The sequence below is a fragment of the Phocoena sinus genome, chromosome 19 (assembly GCF_008692025.1).
Source record: "Phocoena sinus isolate mPhoSin1 chromosome 19, mPhoSin1.pri, whole genome shotgun sequence".
Taxonomy (NCBI): domain Eukaryota; kingdom Metazoa; phylum Chordata; class Mammalia; order Artiodactyla; family Phocoenidae; genus Phocoena; species Phocoena sinus.
Genome location: NC_045781.1, coordinates 14,781,160 through 14,797,925, shown reverse-complemented (window position 1 = coordinate 14,797,925; position 16,766 = coordinate 14,781,160). Strand labels below are relative to the sequence as shown.

The following is a 16,766-nucleotide window of genomic DNA, read 5'->3' as shown; positions in this document are numbered from 1 at the left end:
TGGCTGTTTTCTACTTCTATGCCTACCTTGGTATTCTACATCTTTTAAAATTTTCTCTTCCTAATTAAAAAAAATTCATTTTAACTATTTCTTTTGAGATATTTCTTCTCACTAACTTGATTAAGTTTGTGTGTTTATTAGCAGCATTTTTTCTTTTATTAGTTGCCTATTCATATCCATTTTCCATTGCTATGTTCAACTGTTTGTTATTGCTTTCTTTCATTGCATTAAATAATATGTGAGAATTTGCAGTAAAGATACGAATACATTTGCAATTTCTCTCTTTTTTTTTTTTGGCTGCGTATTGTGGCTTGAGGGATCTTAGTTCCCCAACCAGGGATCCACCTGCGCCCTCGGCGTGAAAATGCAGAGTCCTAACCACTGGACCGCAATGGGAATTCCCTGCAATTTCTCATAGGCTTTGAAGTCACTAAGAGAATGCCTTGTCCTGCCAGTTCTGAGTAGCACTTCACACTCAGAAACATACCTGCTCATGGCAACAATGACGTTGGAGAGTAAGTGTGATATTGTGATTTATAATAAGAAACAAATATTTGGTCTTTTTCCTGTTTCTGGCACCAGAGCTCCTAAAACCCTTGGAATATCCTGTGCTGAAAGTGATCAAGATGTCTCTTGGTATGTTAATGAGGTAACTTATGGACCACACCTAAGGCTACAGGCTGGTTGCCAGAACCAACCATGTGATTAGTGGGTCAGAACTTTCAGTCCCACACCCCTGACCTCCAGGGAGGGGAGGAGGGCTGGAGGTTGGATCAATCACCAATGGCCAATGATTTAACCAATCATGCCTATGTAATGAAACTTCCATAAAAACCCAAAAGGATGGGGTTCAGAGAGCTTCTGATTTGGTGAAAACGTGGAGATTCAGGGATAGTGGTGCAAGAACACATGGAGATTCAGAGAGGGCATGGAAGCTATGTGCCCTTTCCCTATGCATCTCCTTCAGCTGGCTGTTCCTGAGTTATATTGTTTTATAATAAACCAGTAATCCAGCAAGTAAAATGTTCCTGCAAGTTTTGTTAGCTGATCTAGCAAATTAATCAAACCCAAGGAGGGGTTGTTCGAATCTCCAATCTATAACCCGTTGGTCAGAGGCACAGGTGATAACCTGGGTGCCAGATGCCTGCAACTGGCATCTGAAGTTGGGGGTGGGGAGGTGTAGGACTGGGTCCTTAACCTCTGGGATCTGACACTATCTCTAGGTACACAGAATCAGAATTGAGTCCAATTGCAGGACACCCATCTGGTGTCCGAGAATTGCTTGGCGGTGTGGGGAACACACACACACGCGTATGCGCACACACACACAGACACACACACACACACTGAAATGGGATGCAGAGCTCTTTAGTGAGCAAATATGAGGTTTAGTCTAGGCAATCTACACCTAAGGAGTGAGCAGTGCAACAGTGCCCTCCCTCCCTGGAGAGTGACCAGTAGAAATACATTTGAGGATGCACAAAAACTACCAGCACATCTTCTTTAATTAGGACTCATTCACCCAGCTATTGCCCAGCTTTGGAAAAGCTATTCTCTGGGCACCTTGTTCTACCAATGCAAGTGGCACTATGAGTGTCAAGGCTCTGTAAAGAAGCAGAAGTGCTGGTCAGCAGCAGGCAAGGCAAACATTAAGCATTGGGAAAAATCAGATAGAGACTGACTTCAAAGAAAACTCAGTATTGCCTGATAAATTGTGTTATAATATTATCCTACCAATGGCTAGCCTTCATGCCATGAAGATGTATCCATTTTAACAATGTCACTATCTTACCTAACTGCAGATGATAGGTGACATGAGAGAAGACAATAGAAATGAATGTGAACTTAAAGGAAAACATCATTCTATACAAAAATCTTCATCAAATCCAAATATTGTAAATGTACTTGAAGCAGAGTTCACAGCCATGTAAAACAAACTTATTAGCTGGCATTCTTCTTTTTCTCTTGTTTATGGATTTTAATTTATTTAATGGGTTATAATTAATTATGGAATTTATTGATGGCACAGGAAAAGAATTATTTCAAGTAGTTTTTAAACACTCTATAATTAAGAAGGATACACTCTAAAACAGGAGACAGCAAGCTTTTTCTGTAAAAGGCCAGATAGTAAATGCAGTCTATCCTTATTATTTGCAGATTCCATATTTGCAAACTAACCTACTCGCTAAAATTCATTTGTAACCCCAGAGTCAATACTCCCAGAACCTTTTTAGTCATTCGTTGGCATGTGAAAATTGATGACCAATGAGTCTCCCGACACACATGTTCTCAGCTGAAGTCAAATAGGGGACCCTCTGCCTTCTTGTTTCGGTTCTTTTTTCTAATTAATTTATTTTATTTTAGGCTGCGTTGGGGCTTCGTTGCTGAGCACGGGCTTTTCTCTGGTTGCGGTGAATGGGGGCTACTCTTCATTGCGGTGTGCGGGCTTCTCATTGCGGTGGCTTCTCTTTTTGTGGAGCATGGACTCTAGGCACGCGGGCTTCAGTAGTTGTGGCACACAGGCTCAGTAGTTGTGGCTTGCGGGGTCTAGAGCGCAGACTCAGTAGTTGCGGCGCATGGGCTTAGTTGCTCCACGGCATGTGGGATCTTCCCAGACCAGGGCTGGAACCTGTGTCCCCTGCATTGGCAGGTGGATTCTTAACCACTGTGCCACCAGGGAAGCCCTTGTTTCTGTTCTTATACCATAAACAAGTATCCTTTTCTCAGTGTGGTTAGTATTACTTTATTCCTCTCATTTTTGTTTTTAAAAAAATTTATTTATTAATTATTATTATTATTGGCTGTGCTGGGTCTTAGTTGTGGTATGTGGGATCTTTAGTTGTGGCATGCATGCAGGATCTAGTTCCCCGACCAGGGATTGAACCCTGGCCCCCTGCATTGAGAGCACAGTCTTACCCCCTGGACTACCAGGGAAGTCCCTCATCTTTGTGCTTTTTGTTGATGATTTTGCTGTTTAAAATGGTCCCCAAGTTTACGCTGAAGTGCTGTCTAGTGTTCCTGAGGGCAAGAAGGATTACAGAGATGTGCCTTACAGAGACAATACATGTGTTAGATAAACTTCATTCAGGAATGAGTTATGCTGTTGTTGGCCTTGAGTTCAGTGTCAATAAATCAATAACATATAAAAAGTGTCTTTAAATAGAAACACATAAAACAATGTTATGTATTGACTGGTTGAGGAAAATGTTGTGACCAGATGTTTATAGGAAACTAACTTTGTTTCTCTGCTAGGAGCAACAGTTCACTAATTCAGTGTTTGCAACAACTTTATAGAATATAACTACCATGAATAATGAGAATCCACAGGCCATTCAGTCTACACTAACTTCTCAATTCTGCCCTTGTAGTTCAAATGTAGCCATAGACAATACATAAAGGAGGATGGCTATGTCCCAATAAAACTTTGTGTAGGACCCAAATTGAAATATATAATTTTCACACCTCATGAAATATTCTTGATTATTATCGTTGATTTTTTAAACCATTAAAAAAACACAGACACCATAGACACTCACTAGCTATACAACAGGTGGCAGGCCAGATTTGGCCTGCAGGCTATAGCTTGCCAACCCCTGCTTTAAAAGAACTACAGTCTAAAATTATATTTACTGGCTTGATTGTTAGAATATTGATTACAATTTTAAACTATTTTATAGCAATTCTAGGCTAAGGGAAATAAATAAATATGTTAATATTACTAGGAACTAGGATTTCTGTTAGAGAAAAGAAGCAGAAATATAAAATAAAAAGTAAGAATAAAATTCTGTAATGTTAAATTTGAATTAGTAATGTCAGTATGGACTCATGCTTTGAGTCTTTCTTGCCCTCCTTGAACATAGGGAAAATAGTGTCTAATCCAGGACTCAAGATATCTGACTTCCTAATCCTGGACTGTCTGCTCTAGCCATACTGCTTCTCTTTTGTGTAAAGATGTTTTTGCATAGACTAGGGCTTCTTAAATCTTCCTAACAAAACCCCCTTTCCCATGAGAGGGAAAGCCCACTCATGGGAATTTGGGGCAGAAGCAAATCAACTACTCTATGCCGAAATTTCCTTTGAAATCTTATTTTTAAAGTAATGCTTATTTCCATTTTTCTCCATAAGAAACCTGTGATTAAATGTGAAATGATTTCCCAGAAAAATCCGTTTTTTCACTAAATCCTTCAGTAAAGTTGATGCTCCTTGAAGATGCAATATTCCTTTCCCTCTTCAGAGCTGAGGAGAATGAGGCTCCTGGTCACATCCAATCATCCAGATAGCCACCTCCTCAGTCCTGCAGGAACATACCAGAAGCACACACACTCGCCACACAATCAGGCAGGTCGTTTCTAAGACACACACTGAGTGACTCACATCCAGGGTCTGCAAAGAAGGCCCAAGGAAAACAAATCTATCAAAACCGAGCCACAGAAATGCTCAATTACAGACACGTTCACAGAAACGCAACCTCATGCACTCACAGTCAGCTCCACTATCTCACAGGCCCTCACAACATTCTCAGTCCGACACAGCCCGACACAATTCCAGTCATAAAATCTTCATAAACCGCATTCCAATCCCAGCAGTCGCACCATCTCAAACACAACCAGCCACATTCAATGAAAAAAATCGCATCCGGAACCACTCCGAAGACAGATACACAAGCGCTGTCCTTGGTCATGGACCTCTCCGGTTGGCCCCGCGGAGAGTCCTATTTTCGCATACACATCCCTCTTTAATGCGCCTGTAGTCCGTCCCCGCCCCGCTCCGGCCCAGCCGCGACTTCCTCAGGACAAAGAGCCGAGAACCCCGCCCCACTGCGGAGCGACTGGATCTCGGGCCCACTCGACACAGCCCACGCAAAGCAGCTCACTCAATGACGCTCCGCCCCCTGGGGCTCGGCCGCGCCTGCGTACTCAGTGCGTGCAGCCTACGCTCCCAACAAGCCCCGCGCGCGGCCCGTTAGGCTCCGGGGGCTGTGGACTTACTTGAGGTGTCGCGCGCTCTCTTCCACTGGGCATCACCGTGAGACGGGTTCGGTGCCCCAGGTGAGCAGTCCTGGCTCGGAGCATTTGTTCTGGCCATCGGTAGGAAAGGCGTTGCGGCCCGGGGATGAGGGAGAGGGAAGGGAAGCGCTGCAGCACCTCAGAGTGTTGGGAGCCCAGCATCTCAGCCCCGAGTGGGCGTGAGAACCGCGGAGGTGTAACGGTGTGGTGTGCCTGTGGGCGTGACTGTACCGGGGTATGGCATCGGGACTATGTGCGGTTGTGAGGCTGGAACTAGTGGGTGATGGCGTTTGTGTGACTGAATGGGGTGCAGAGCCTCTTGTGTGACCGTCGGTTGCCGTGGACTGGGTGACTCCGACCCTAGCGTCACGGCTGAATCTTCTGCCAGCCGTAGAGAAATGGCCCCCAGTCAGGTAACTGAGAGCCAGAGAAAAGACTCCCAGCAAAAAGACTCAGACCCGTCTTGGGATAAGAATGTTAGAACTGAACGTGCCCCCCAGGCTGGCTCCTGGGAGTATTCCCAGCGCACTACATTCTCTGGCGGGCGCACGCGGACACACGCACGGTTGCTCATACAGCTCCGCACTTTCCACCTGCAGGTTTCGGAGCCAGGAATTCCCTCTCCGCACAACCGTGACCCTGGCTTTTCTCTATTACTGGGAAGAGTCAGTACCCTTCCTCTTCCTTACTCTGGGCGGCGTGCGTGGGTGGTGGGTGGTGGGGACAGATACGGTCGTGACGTGCCCTAATTTAGCCGGCGTGGGCAGGGCTCCAAGGAAGGCCTATATTGTCTTAAGATTTCCTTCTTCCTCAGTCTTGTCAAACTAAGAAAAGGGCTCTGATGAGGAGGAGGAATGAATTCCTACTGCCCACTTAAAAGTCAAGGTCAAGACGAGTGGGTATTTCCACTTGTTCTGTGAAATGCATTTTTATTTTTTAGAACCTGTAAACATTTGCTTCCTTCTGCTTAGTATGACCTGTCCATTAATTTGATATGTAGTTCCCCTCCCTAGTGCCTATATGCATATATCCATGTGGCAGATACTTCCCCTTACTTCTGAGAGCTTTCTTTTTTTTAACTATGTGTAAAGGTCTTATAACAGTGCCTGATACTTCATAAGTACTTAATAAACATTAGCTATTTGTTGTTAAGTGGTGATTTGGAGCAATTCCCCATCGGCCTCCAATAGATCAGGAAAAATGGAAATACCATGCTAATTGTGTTGAACATTTCCTAGTTTAAAAAATTGAGGTGCTCCAGGGAACTCTACTCAATGCTCTGCAGTGACCTAAATGTGGAGGAAATCCAAAAAAGAGGGGCTATATGTATAGGTATAGCTGATTCACTTTGCTGTACAGTAGAAACTAACACAACATTGTAAAGCAACTATACTCCAATAAAAAATTTTTTTAAAAATGAGGTACTCAAATGGTTTGAATAGGAATTCTTAACTAGTGGTAATTTAAATCCATTTGGGGCTTTCACTTTACCAGAAACCCCTTGAGATTGTATGTGAAATTATAATAGTTGATAATATGCCATTTTTCTGGGAAGGAAGTCCGTAATTTAATGAGATTGTCAAACATGACCCAAAAAGATTCAGATCCATTGGCCTAGAATCAAAGGCTAATGTCTGAGAATGTTCTTTGAAATAAGAACTATATAAAATTAGTATCTATGGGAATTCCCTGGGGGTCCAGTGGTTAAGACTCCACGCTTTCACTGCCGTGGGCCACTGGGTTCAATCCCAGGTCAGGGAACTAAGATTCTGTAAGCTGCGTGGTGCAGCCAAAAATAAATAAAATAAGGTAAGATAAGATCAATTAAAATGTGTCTAATTATAGGAAATTATTAAATAAATCACATTCCATCCATATGATGCAATTTTATGCCATTGGTATTGACTCATGAGAAGGAAAAGAAGTAAAATGATCAATTTTAAGCAATAGTTACAGTTTTGAACAAGATGACTCAAGACATTTTTAGTTATGTATGAATTCCTTTTAATAAACTAGGGGTTTGTGTGACATTTTGCAATGATATATCTAATATGAAAATTTAATAGTTATTCAGTGGAGAAAGGAGGAGGTAAAGCATCCGCTGTATACCAAATACTGTTCTGTCTGCTTTGGTATACTCTTTCTAAATTTGGGAATGCTGTTTACCTTCATTGTGTTCAGTTACAGGAGAAGGATTGTGAAGATAGCTTATCGTTTTGATGAACAGTAAAAGAACAGTTATTTATTTCTGCCATGCTAATTTGTGTGTGCGTGTGTGTGTGTCTGTGTGTGTGTGTGTGTAGAACCCTCTCATGTCACAGGCCTATGACTCACATTTCTCTTAACAACTGGAAGGTACTCCCTCTCCCAACTCTATTTTATTTGTATGGAAATAGTAATTTAATTTTTGTTTCTGATGATAGAATTCATGCAGGTTTATTGTAAAAAGAAAAAAAATGCAGGAACCTAAGGAAGTTTTAAGAAGAAAATTTTAAATGCCCTTAGTCCCATCATCCAGAGTTAATGAATATTACAATTCTGATGTTTGTTTTTCCAAATATTTTTTTGTGCACTTGTGTATATATGTTTGGTTTGCAAAATAGAATCATAAAAATTGGTTATTTAAAAAGATAAAGACTCTCCAACACTATGAAAAAGCAATCCAGTGCAGTCATAAGATTTATTATATTGTTATGCCTATACAGGGTAAAGGGGAGTGCAATGGTTCCCCTCTAATTTGAAAAACTTTTCAAGAATTTACACTTTTTAGTTATGGAGGCATTGATTTTTGTTAATTACTTTCTTAAACCTAGTTCTAAAATTTATTGATGCTGTTAAGAAAGGCCAGTTGTGAAAATCTCAAAAAATTTACTGTTAAGAAAAAAGAGAAAGGGCATGCTAGTATTAAAATTATTAGAGGGCTTCAGTGGCTTGAGAATCCACCTGCCAGTGCAAGGGACACGGGTTTGAACCCTGCTCCTGGAGGATCCCACATGCCGTGGAGCAACTAGGCCCTGCGCTCTAGAGCCCGCGAGCCACAACTACCAAGCCCATGAGCCACAGCTACTGAGGCTGCGTGCCACAACTACTGAAGCCCGCGTGCCTGGAGCCCATGCTCCGCAACATGAGAAGCCACTGCAATGAGAAGCCCGCGCACCGCAACGAAGAGTAGTCCCCGCTCACCGCAACTAGAGAAAGCCTGCACGTAGCAACGAAGACCCGATGCGGCCAAAAAATAAATGTTCCTTAAAAAAAAATTATTAGAGATGATTTATCAAAAATTTAAAATTTTTAATTAAAAATTGTTAAAGATAATTTTCTTTAATAAATAGAATGGACATGTTTTTCATTTTATTCAGTGCTTATAATAAGCTGCTTTAAGTTCTTTATATGTATTATATTAACGGTTCACAACAACCCTATAAGATAGATACTGTATTTTTTTGATGTGGTCCATTTTTAAAGTCTTTATTGAATTTGTTACAGTATTGCTTCTGTTTTTATGTTTTCATTTTTTGGCTTCCAGGCATGTGGGATCTTAGCTCCCCGACCAGGGATCGAACCTGTACCCCCTGCATTGGGAGGCGAAGTCTTAACCACTGGACCACCAGGGAAGTCCCCTAGATACTGTTATTATTCTCCAGTTTTTCTATGAGGGAACAGAGGCACTGAAAATTAGTAACGTGTCCAAAGCCTCCTAGTTGATAACTGTCAGAGCTTAGATTCACATACTGGATCCTGACAACAAAGCCTGTGTTTTTCATATGTGAGAGTCAATCACCTCCCAACATTGTGCATATTCTTTTTAGTCTGCCTAGTGTACTTGGCAGTTTATCATGGATATCTTTCTTCATTAATTAATATGAACCAGTATCATCATTATTAATAATTGTATAATATGCCATCATACAGTGGAACATAATTTATTTAGCTTGTTGACTATTGTTAGGTATTCTTTTGGTTATAAATTATTCTTTGAAGAACTTCCTTGCATATACTTCTTTGTGTATACTTTTACAAATATTCCCTAAGGATAAATTCCTAGAATTGGAATTTCTAGGTTAAATTATCAGACATTTAAAAAGAACTCATATCATGCCAGATCCTGTGCTAGTGCTTGGGGAAAATACAGTAACTAAAATCCTTAAGTTGCTTTTTATCTATCAAGGTAGATAAACCTCTACAGGAATAAGACTAAAATAAAGTCAATGAAGAAGTCTGATGGCATGGCTTGGGAGTTCCCGGAAAGGAGACATCATCTGATTATAGCAAGCACTATCAGGTTGTGACCAAATAGTACCAAACCCATCAGATTTCTGTGGAGGTCATTGGATTTTATGTAATAAGCTTTGTCTCACAGTTTATTTTTTCCTCATGATGTTGATGCAGAGCGAGACCAACAGAAGAAAGACAATTCATTAGCTCTTTGGAGGGCATCGTGACTAAGATGACTAATTCAGAACCAAGATAAATTCATCAGTCAAAAAGTTATGAGAGGCAGCAGAAACTTAGAAATCATAGAGTTGGTTCAGATATTGGGAGCTGAAATAAATTTAAAAATAGCAGCTTTTTTCCTCCAGGTTCAAGGGATGACTGCTTTAAAATATCTCTTTCACCTACTTGAAGAAGAAGTTCCTGTTTATAAAATTTTAAAATATATATATATTTCAAGGGTATATATGGCCATATAAAATTATGAAGTACATGTAAGCAAAAAGAAGAAAATTATGAAGTACATGTAAGCAAAAAGAAGAAAATTAGTACATGTAAGCAAAAAAGAAAAAATGTAGAAATAGCAATCTTTGCAGATTTTTTTCTGTCTGTTGATGCCTGTTAGTACCTCTTTATGCCAATATATATGTATACTTTACAAATAATTATAATAACCATTTCATTTTGTTTTTCTAAAGACTGCATATCTTGAATATTTTGTATGTCTGTGTACTTTCTAAAGCTTAAACTTATATAATATTTTCCAACTATGCCTCAATCGAAAAAAATTTTTAATAATAAAGGTTAGCATTTAGTGATTACTTTGCACATACATGAATATATAGATACATATAGGTGTTTTTACCTGCCATGACAGGATCACAGTACTCACAACTGTTGTTACCTGCATTCTTCACTCAGCAACATGTAGTAAACATATTTCCATCTTTCCTATTAAAGATCTACATCATAATTTTAATTTTTTAATTTTTATTTATTAAAATTTTTTTAAAATTTATTTATTTTATATTGCCTGCATTGGGTCTTTGTTGCTGCGTGTGGGCTTTTCTCTGGTTGTGGCGAGTGGGGGCTATTCTTCATTGTGGTGTGCAGGCTTCTCATTGCGGGGGCTTTTCTTGTTGTGTGGCTCGCGGGCTCTAGGCATGCAGGCTCAGTAGTTGTGGCGCACGGGCTTAGTTGCTCTGGGGCATGTGGGATCTTCCCGGACCAGGGCTTGAACCCGTGTCCCCTGCATTGGCAGGTGGATTCTTAACCACTGCGCCACCAGGGAAGCCCTACATCATAATTTTTAAATGGAAAGTTTTTTCACTCTATGGATGCTTTATAATTTATTAAATCTATTTCTACTGAAGGATGTTTCAGTTCTGGAAAGCTTTTTTCCCCTAGGAATAATGTCTGTCAGCACACTTTTACATTTTTGTCCATATATACAATTATTTAATATTTTCTTTAATCCCATAAGTTAGAATTTCTGCATCAAAGGGTTTTCATGGTTTAAATGCTGCTTGTACCTACTTTAAATTTTGTGCAGTCTACAGGTTAGAATGTTCATATCCTTACAGGCTTGCTAATATGGGCATCAGTACTCTTAAAACGAGGTTTAGGGGCTTCCCTGGTGGCGCAGTGGTTGAGAGTCCGCCTGCCGAGGCAGGGGACACGGGTTCGTGCCCCGGTCCGGGAAGATCCCACATGCCGCGGAGCGGTTAGGCTCGTGAGCTATGGCCGCTGAGCCTGCGCATCCGGAGCCTGTGCTCTGCAGCGGGTGAGGCCACAACAGTGAGAAGCCCGCGTACCGCAAAAACAAACAAAACAAAAAAAAACAAAAAAAAAACGAGGTTTAATATCTTTAGGTAATTTGATGTGTTATTTCTATGTTTTAGTGAGTCATACCTCCTCATGTTTCTCTCACTGGGACAAGAGATTCTGGGTTTCAGGGGCAAGAGCTAGAGGTGAAAGAGAGCTGACTTTGTGGTTAGAAAAATAAGGATTTCAAATGCAGCTTTGCTACTTATTAGCTGAATTTCTGCAAGTGATTTCACTTCTTTTAGTGTGAATTTTCGGATCCATTGCATAGATAGGATAATTATGATACTACATAGCAATCCTGCAGATACAATTAACATATAAAATACCTATCATATAGAAGTCCTTTTTTTCCTCTTCTTTTTTTAATTGATGTATAATTGACATAGAACACTGTTTTAGTTTCAAGTGTACAACATAATGATTTGATATTTGCATATATTGCAAAATGATCACAGTAAATCTAGTTAACATCTGTAGACATACATGGTTACAATTTTCTTTTTCTTGTGATAAGAACTGCTCTCTTAGAAACTTTCAAATATGCAATACTATATTTTATATATATATATATATATATATAAACTATATCACCATGCTATACATTACAACCCATGACATTAATTTTAAAACTAGAAGTTTGTCCCTTTGCCCCCCCACTTCAACCGTATCACCCTCTCCACCCCTCCCATCCCCCCACCTCTGGAAGCTACTAATCTGTTCTTTGTATCTGTGAGCTTGGTTAGAGTTTGTTTGTGTTTTTTTAATTTTACATATAAGCAAGATTATACAGTATTTGTTTTTCTGTGTCTGACTTATTCCGCTTAGCATGATGCACTCAAGGTCCGTCTGTGTTGCTGAAAATGGCAAAATTTTATTCTTTTTTTTTTTTCTTACCATAAATTTTACTGAAAAAGAAGAAAAAACTTAACAGGCCAAAGTAGAAGGGACTTTCCCCTTCTTGAAAAAGTTGCAATCTTGAAACCACTTAGTATTCTTCCGCCTTGAAAAATAAGCCCGCCTGTCTCGCCCCAAGGTCACTCAGTGACCTCTGCAGAGACGGGTCAAGGAGCACGGCCGGTGACCCAAACTGCTGACCAGGGGACGGGCGGAGCTGGGACATGGGGGTGAGGCCTGAGGCTGGTGTTGATCCAGCGCGAGGGATAATCCCCTGGAGTCGAGGTGGGCTCCAGCCGGTGCCACTTGTGCCGCCCGGGTAGATGCTGGGGACAGAAGTATCCCTGGTGGATGCCTTCAACTCTGAAAATGGCCAGGGTATTTTGTCAAATTTCCCTTTATTCACTTATTTCTTGAATAAATAAAATCAAGGGGTGGGGGCAGAAGCGGCAATGCACACACCTCGCCCCCGCCCCTTCCGCCCGGCGGGAGACACGTCCCCGGCCGGCCTTCCTTCGCAGGGGGTCCAAATCCAACCGGCCGGTGGGCCAGGGCGTGCGCCCGCGAAGTCAGCCACCAACCCCAACCACACCAAACTTTTATTCTTTTTATGGCTGAATAATATTCCTGTGTGTGTGTGTTTCACATTTTCTTTATCAATTAATCCATCGATGGACATTTAGGTTGTTTCCATAATTTGGCTGTTGTAAATAATGTTGCAGTGAACATGGGGATGCATAAATCTTTTCAAATTAGTGTTTTCATTTTCTTCAGAAAATACCTAGTAGTGCAATTGCTGGATCATATGGTAGGTCTATTTTTAATTTTTTGAGAAACCTCCATACTGTTTTCCACAATGGCTGTACCAATTTACATTCCTGCCAACAGTGCACAAAGGTTCCCTTTTCTCCACATTCTTGCCAACATTTGTTATTTCTTGTCTTTTTGATAATAGCCATTCTAACAGGTGTATGATGATATCTCATTGTGGTTTTGGTTTGCATTTCCCTGACAATTGTGATGTTGAGCATCTTTTCATGTACCTGTTGGCCATCTGTTATGACTTCTTTGGAAAAATGTCTATTTAGATCTGCCCATTTTTTAATCAAGATTTTTTTTTGCTATTGTATGGGTTCTTTATATATTTTGGAATTGATCCCTTATTAGATATATGATTTGCAAATATTTTCTCCTATTCAGTAGGTTGCCTTTTCATTTTGTTGATGATTCCTTTGCTGTGCAGAAGATTTTTAGTTTGATGTAGTCCCACTTGTTTATTTTTGCTTTTGTTGCCTTTACTTTTAGTGTCAAAAAATCATCACCAAGACCTATGTCTAGGCACTTACCTCCTGTGTTTTCTTCTAGGAGTTTTACGGTTTCAGGTCTTAAACATTCAAGTCTTTAATCCATTTTGAGTTCATTTTTGTGCATGGTATGAAATAGTGGTCCAGTTTCATTCTTTTGCATGTGGCTGTCTGGTTTTCCCAACACCATTTATTGAAGAGACTGTCCTTTTCCCACTGTATATTCTTGGCTCCTTTTTGTAAATTAATTGATCATGTACACATGGGTTTTATTTCTGGGCTCTCTATTCTGTTCCATTGACCTATATAGCTGTTTTTTTTTTTCAGGGGGGGCAATATCATATTGTTTTGATTACTGTAGCTTTGTAATATAGTTTGAAATCAGGAAGCATGATGCCTCCAGATTTTTTCTTCTTTCTCAAGATTGCTTTGGCTATTTGGGGCCTTTTGTGGTTCCATACAACTTTTAGGGTTGTTTGTTCTAGTTCTGTGGAATATTCCAGTGGAATTTTGATAGAGATTGCATTTAATCTGTAGATTGCTCTGGGCAGTCTGGACATTTTAACAATATTAATTCTTCTAATTTATGAACATTGAATATCTTTCTATTTATTTGCGTCATCTTCAGTTTCTTTCATCAGTGTCTTATAATTTTCAGTGTACAGGTCTATTTAACCTCCTTGGTTAAATATATTCCTAGTTATTTTATTCTTTTGATGCAATTATAAATGGGATTGTTTTCTTAATTTCTCTTTCTTATAGTTCATTATTAGTAGATATAAATGCACCTGATTTTTGTAAATTGATTTTGTATCCTGCAACTTTACTGAATTCTTTTATTCTAACAGTTTTCCTGTGGGGTCCTTAGGATTTTCTATATATAATATAGAGATAGTTTTACTTCTTCCTTTCCAGTTTGGATGGCTTTTATTTCATTTTCTTGTGAAAAGTCTTGATAAATAGATATATGTTATTGTCTAACTGCTGACAACATGAATTCACACCTCTTCAGCCTAGGTTGTAAGAAACAGAATGACAGATGAAGTCATCCAGGAAAGCAATGTGGATGATTCTGATTGAAAATAGTTATGAACCCAGAGGATTCTGGAAGTTATTGTTCTGACTGCAGGCAGGCAGGGCTGCCAGTGCAGTAATTTCTCAGTGGTAACGGCTGCTAGCATTGGTCCTATGGATTTCTCTCTTTGTATCTGTTTAATTTAAGCAGGCTTGTGAGGTTTTGAAAGAGATTCTGGTTTAGATGATGTGGTCCCTTATCAGCCCTGAAATTTATAAGTAGGGATTAGATTTGTCCATACTTCCTCAAATTTCCGTGTGTGTCTGTGTGTGTGTGTGTGTGTGTGGTGGGGAGGTCCAGGGAGGGGAAAGAATATGTTAAACTGAGTCGTTTTGAGAGTTCTGAGGCCTATCTCATGGCCCCCTTTTTCTCCCCCTAGCTCTGGCCTCTGTGAACTGTGCTTCTCCAGGCAAGTAAACCCCAAGGAGGACTGACCAGTTCTTGAATTTCTAAACCATGGCCCATGTAAGTTGCTGTTTCTTTCACCTTCTGGAAGTTAAGTTCCTATAAACTTTTCTTTATCCTGAAACTTCTTACTTATCAGAGCCCCATCTAAGGACCCATTTCCTCCAAATCCAGTGAGAGATGAGGCCAAATAAATAGTACAATACCCTCCTTGTGAGTCCTCTTTTTTCCAGTCATTGTTCATGTATTCATTGAACAAATCATTCAGCATCTGTTATATGTGCTCAGTCTTCTGCTAAAAGCTGCAGTGGAGGGCTTCCCTGGTGGCGCAGTGGTTGAGAGTCCGCCTGCCGATGCAGGGGACACAGGTTCGTGCCCCGGTCCGGGAAGATCCCACATGCCGCGGAGCAGCTGGGCCCGTGAGCCATGGCCGCTGAGCCTGCGCGTCCAGAGCCCGTGCTCCGCAGCAGGAGAGGCCACAACAGTGAGAGGCCCGCGTACCGCAAAAAAAAAAAAAAAGCTGCAGTGGAGCAGAAATGAAATCCCTTTAGGGAGACGTTTCACCATCTCTTTTGAGTAGTTGAGAGAGTATGGGCCCATTTGACTGCTCATGGGAAATCGCTAAATTTTTCCAAACTTGAGTTTTCCAAGTAGGTAAGATTTGCTGTTGGTTGACCTCAGCCTCAGTACATGGTGAGATCTCATGCTTTATGAGGCTTTTAGGACTAGGTAGGATTATGGTTGGGTCTTGCATGCAGGGAGCTCGAGTATCTTCTCTGGAAATCCTTAAGAGTTGTATACCATTTATATTGGAACTGGATGAGCTAGTCTAGAATGACATCTTTGTGATTCTGGATCACCAGTATCCAGAATCTACATCAGTATCCTCTAACTCAGGAATAATGAATGCATACAGTGAGGGATGGAAAATGATAGATAAGATCATGCAGATATCTATTGCATAGACTATTATACAACCAATTTTTTAAATTTCATAAAAGAATTTGTCATAAATGGGGAAATGTTTATGATCTGATTCAATGGTGAACTTGGAAGAAAGTTTTAATTGTATTCAGATCCTTTTCCAACATAGAGATATCATAGGAAAACTTTTTTTAAAAAATCTTGTTCTTTAAGGGGAAAGGGTGGAAGAACACATTTTTTGAGAATTTGTGAGGGAGACATACAACAGACAGAAGGCTTATACACAGTATTTCATTTAATTAGAAAACTGAAGGACTTCCCTGGTGGTCCAATGGGTAAGATTCCACGCTCCCAGTGCAAGGGGCCCGGGTTTGCGCCCTGGTCAGGGAACTAGGTCCCGCATGCATGCCGCAACTAAGAGTCCGCATGCTGCAACTAAGAAGTCTGCATACTGCAATTAAAGATCCTGCATGCCACAACTAAGACCTGGCACAGCATAAATAAATACATACATACGTAAATACATGCATACATACTGATTATTTTTTTCCCAGATGTGTCTGGATAGTTAAGATATGCTAGAGTATACAAGAGGCTGTATCTGTAGCAACAGGATCCTTCAGGAACATATAGGCATCCTGCTTCAAGCACACTCATTTCCTAACTACTGTGTTACGGGCTTCCAGCCCAAGCCTGTTTGCTTGCTCTATGATCCATTTCCTGCAGTATCTCTTCCATTTTTTTCTCCCATCTTAAAACAAATATTCTTTAATTTCAGTTTTATGGTTTGTCATTTCAGGGATCAGTGATGTTCAGTGATGTGTCCATAGATTTCTCTCAGGAGGAGTGGGACTACCTGGACTTGGAACAGAGGGATTTGTATAGAGATGTAATGTTGGAGAACTACAGCAACTTGGTCTCATTGGGTAAGGTTATCTGCCTCTAGAAATTTAGACTCTGTTCTCTGCAAAATTAGCTTTCTTCTCTAGAAATTTCAGGAATATCTTTCAAGAAACTATCTAAATTTCTGCTCCCTGTTCTCAAGGGAATGGTTTGAGCTCTTTTTGTTGGGAAGTGAGCACCTTCACTAAGCGTATTCATCTTGCCCATCCTTATGTG

The 16,766-nt window shown here is 40.4% G+C and overlaps 1 protein-coding gene across 4 annotated transcripts in view; it reads left to right on the top strand.

Annotated features, from left to right (window-relative positions):
• Nucleotides 1-436: 436 nt before the first annotated feature.
• ZFP82 (ZFP82 zinc finger protein) overlaps nucleotides 437-16,766 on the top strand; it is a 31,948-nt gene continuing 15,618 nt past the window's right edge. The window contains exons 1-4 of one of the 4 annotated variants that reach the window (XM_032614576.1): nucleotides 4,965-5,048; nucleotides 8,533-9,288; nucleotides 14,698-14,783; nucleotides 16,447-16,573. In XM_032614576.1, coding sequence (XP_032470467.1) covers nucleotides 14,775-14,783; nucleotides 16,447-16,573 — 136 coding nt within the window. In that variant the 5' untranslated portion in view covers nucleotides 4,965-5,048; nucleotides 8,533-9,288; nucleotides 14,698-14,774. Of the gene's footprint in view, nucleotides 516-4,918; nucleotides 5,049-8,532; nucleotides 9,289-14,697; nucleotides 14,784-16,446; nucleotides 16,574-16,766 lie in introns of those variants that run through there. The other 3 variants (XM_032614575.1, XM_032614574.1, XM_032614577.1) reach the window with 3 other exon arrangements.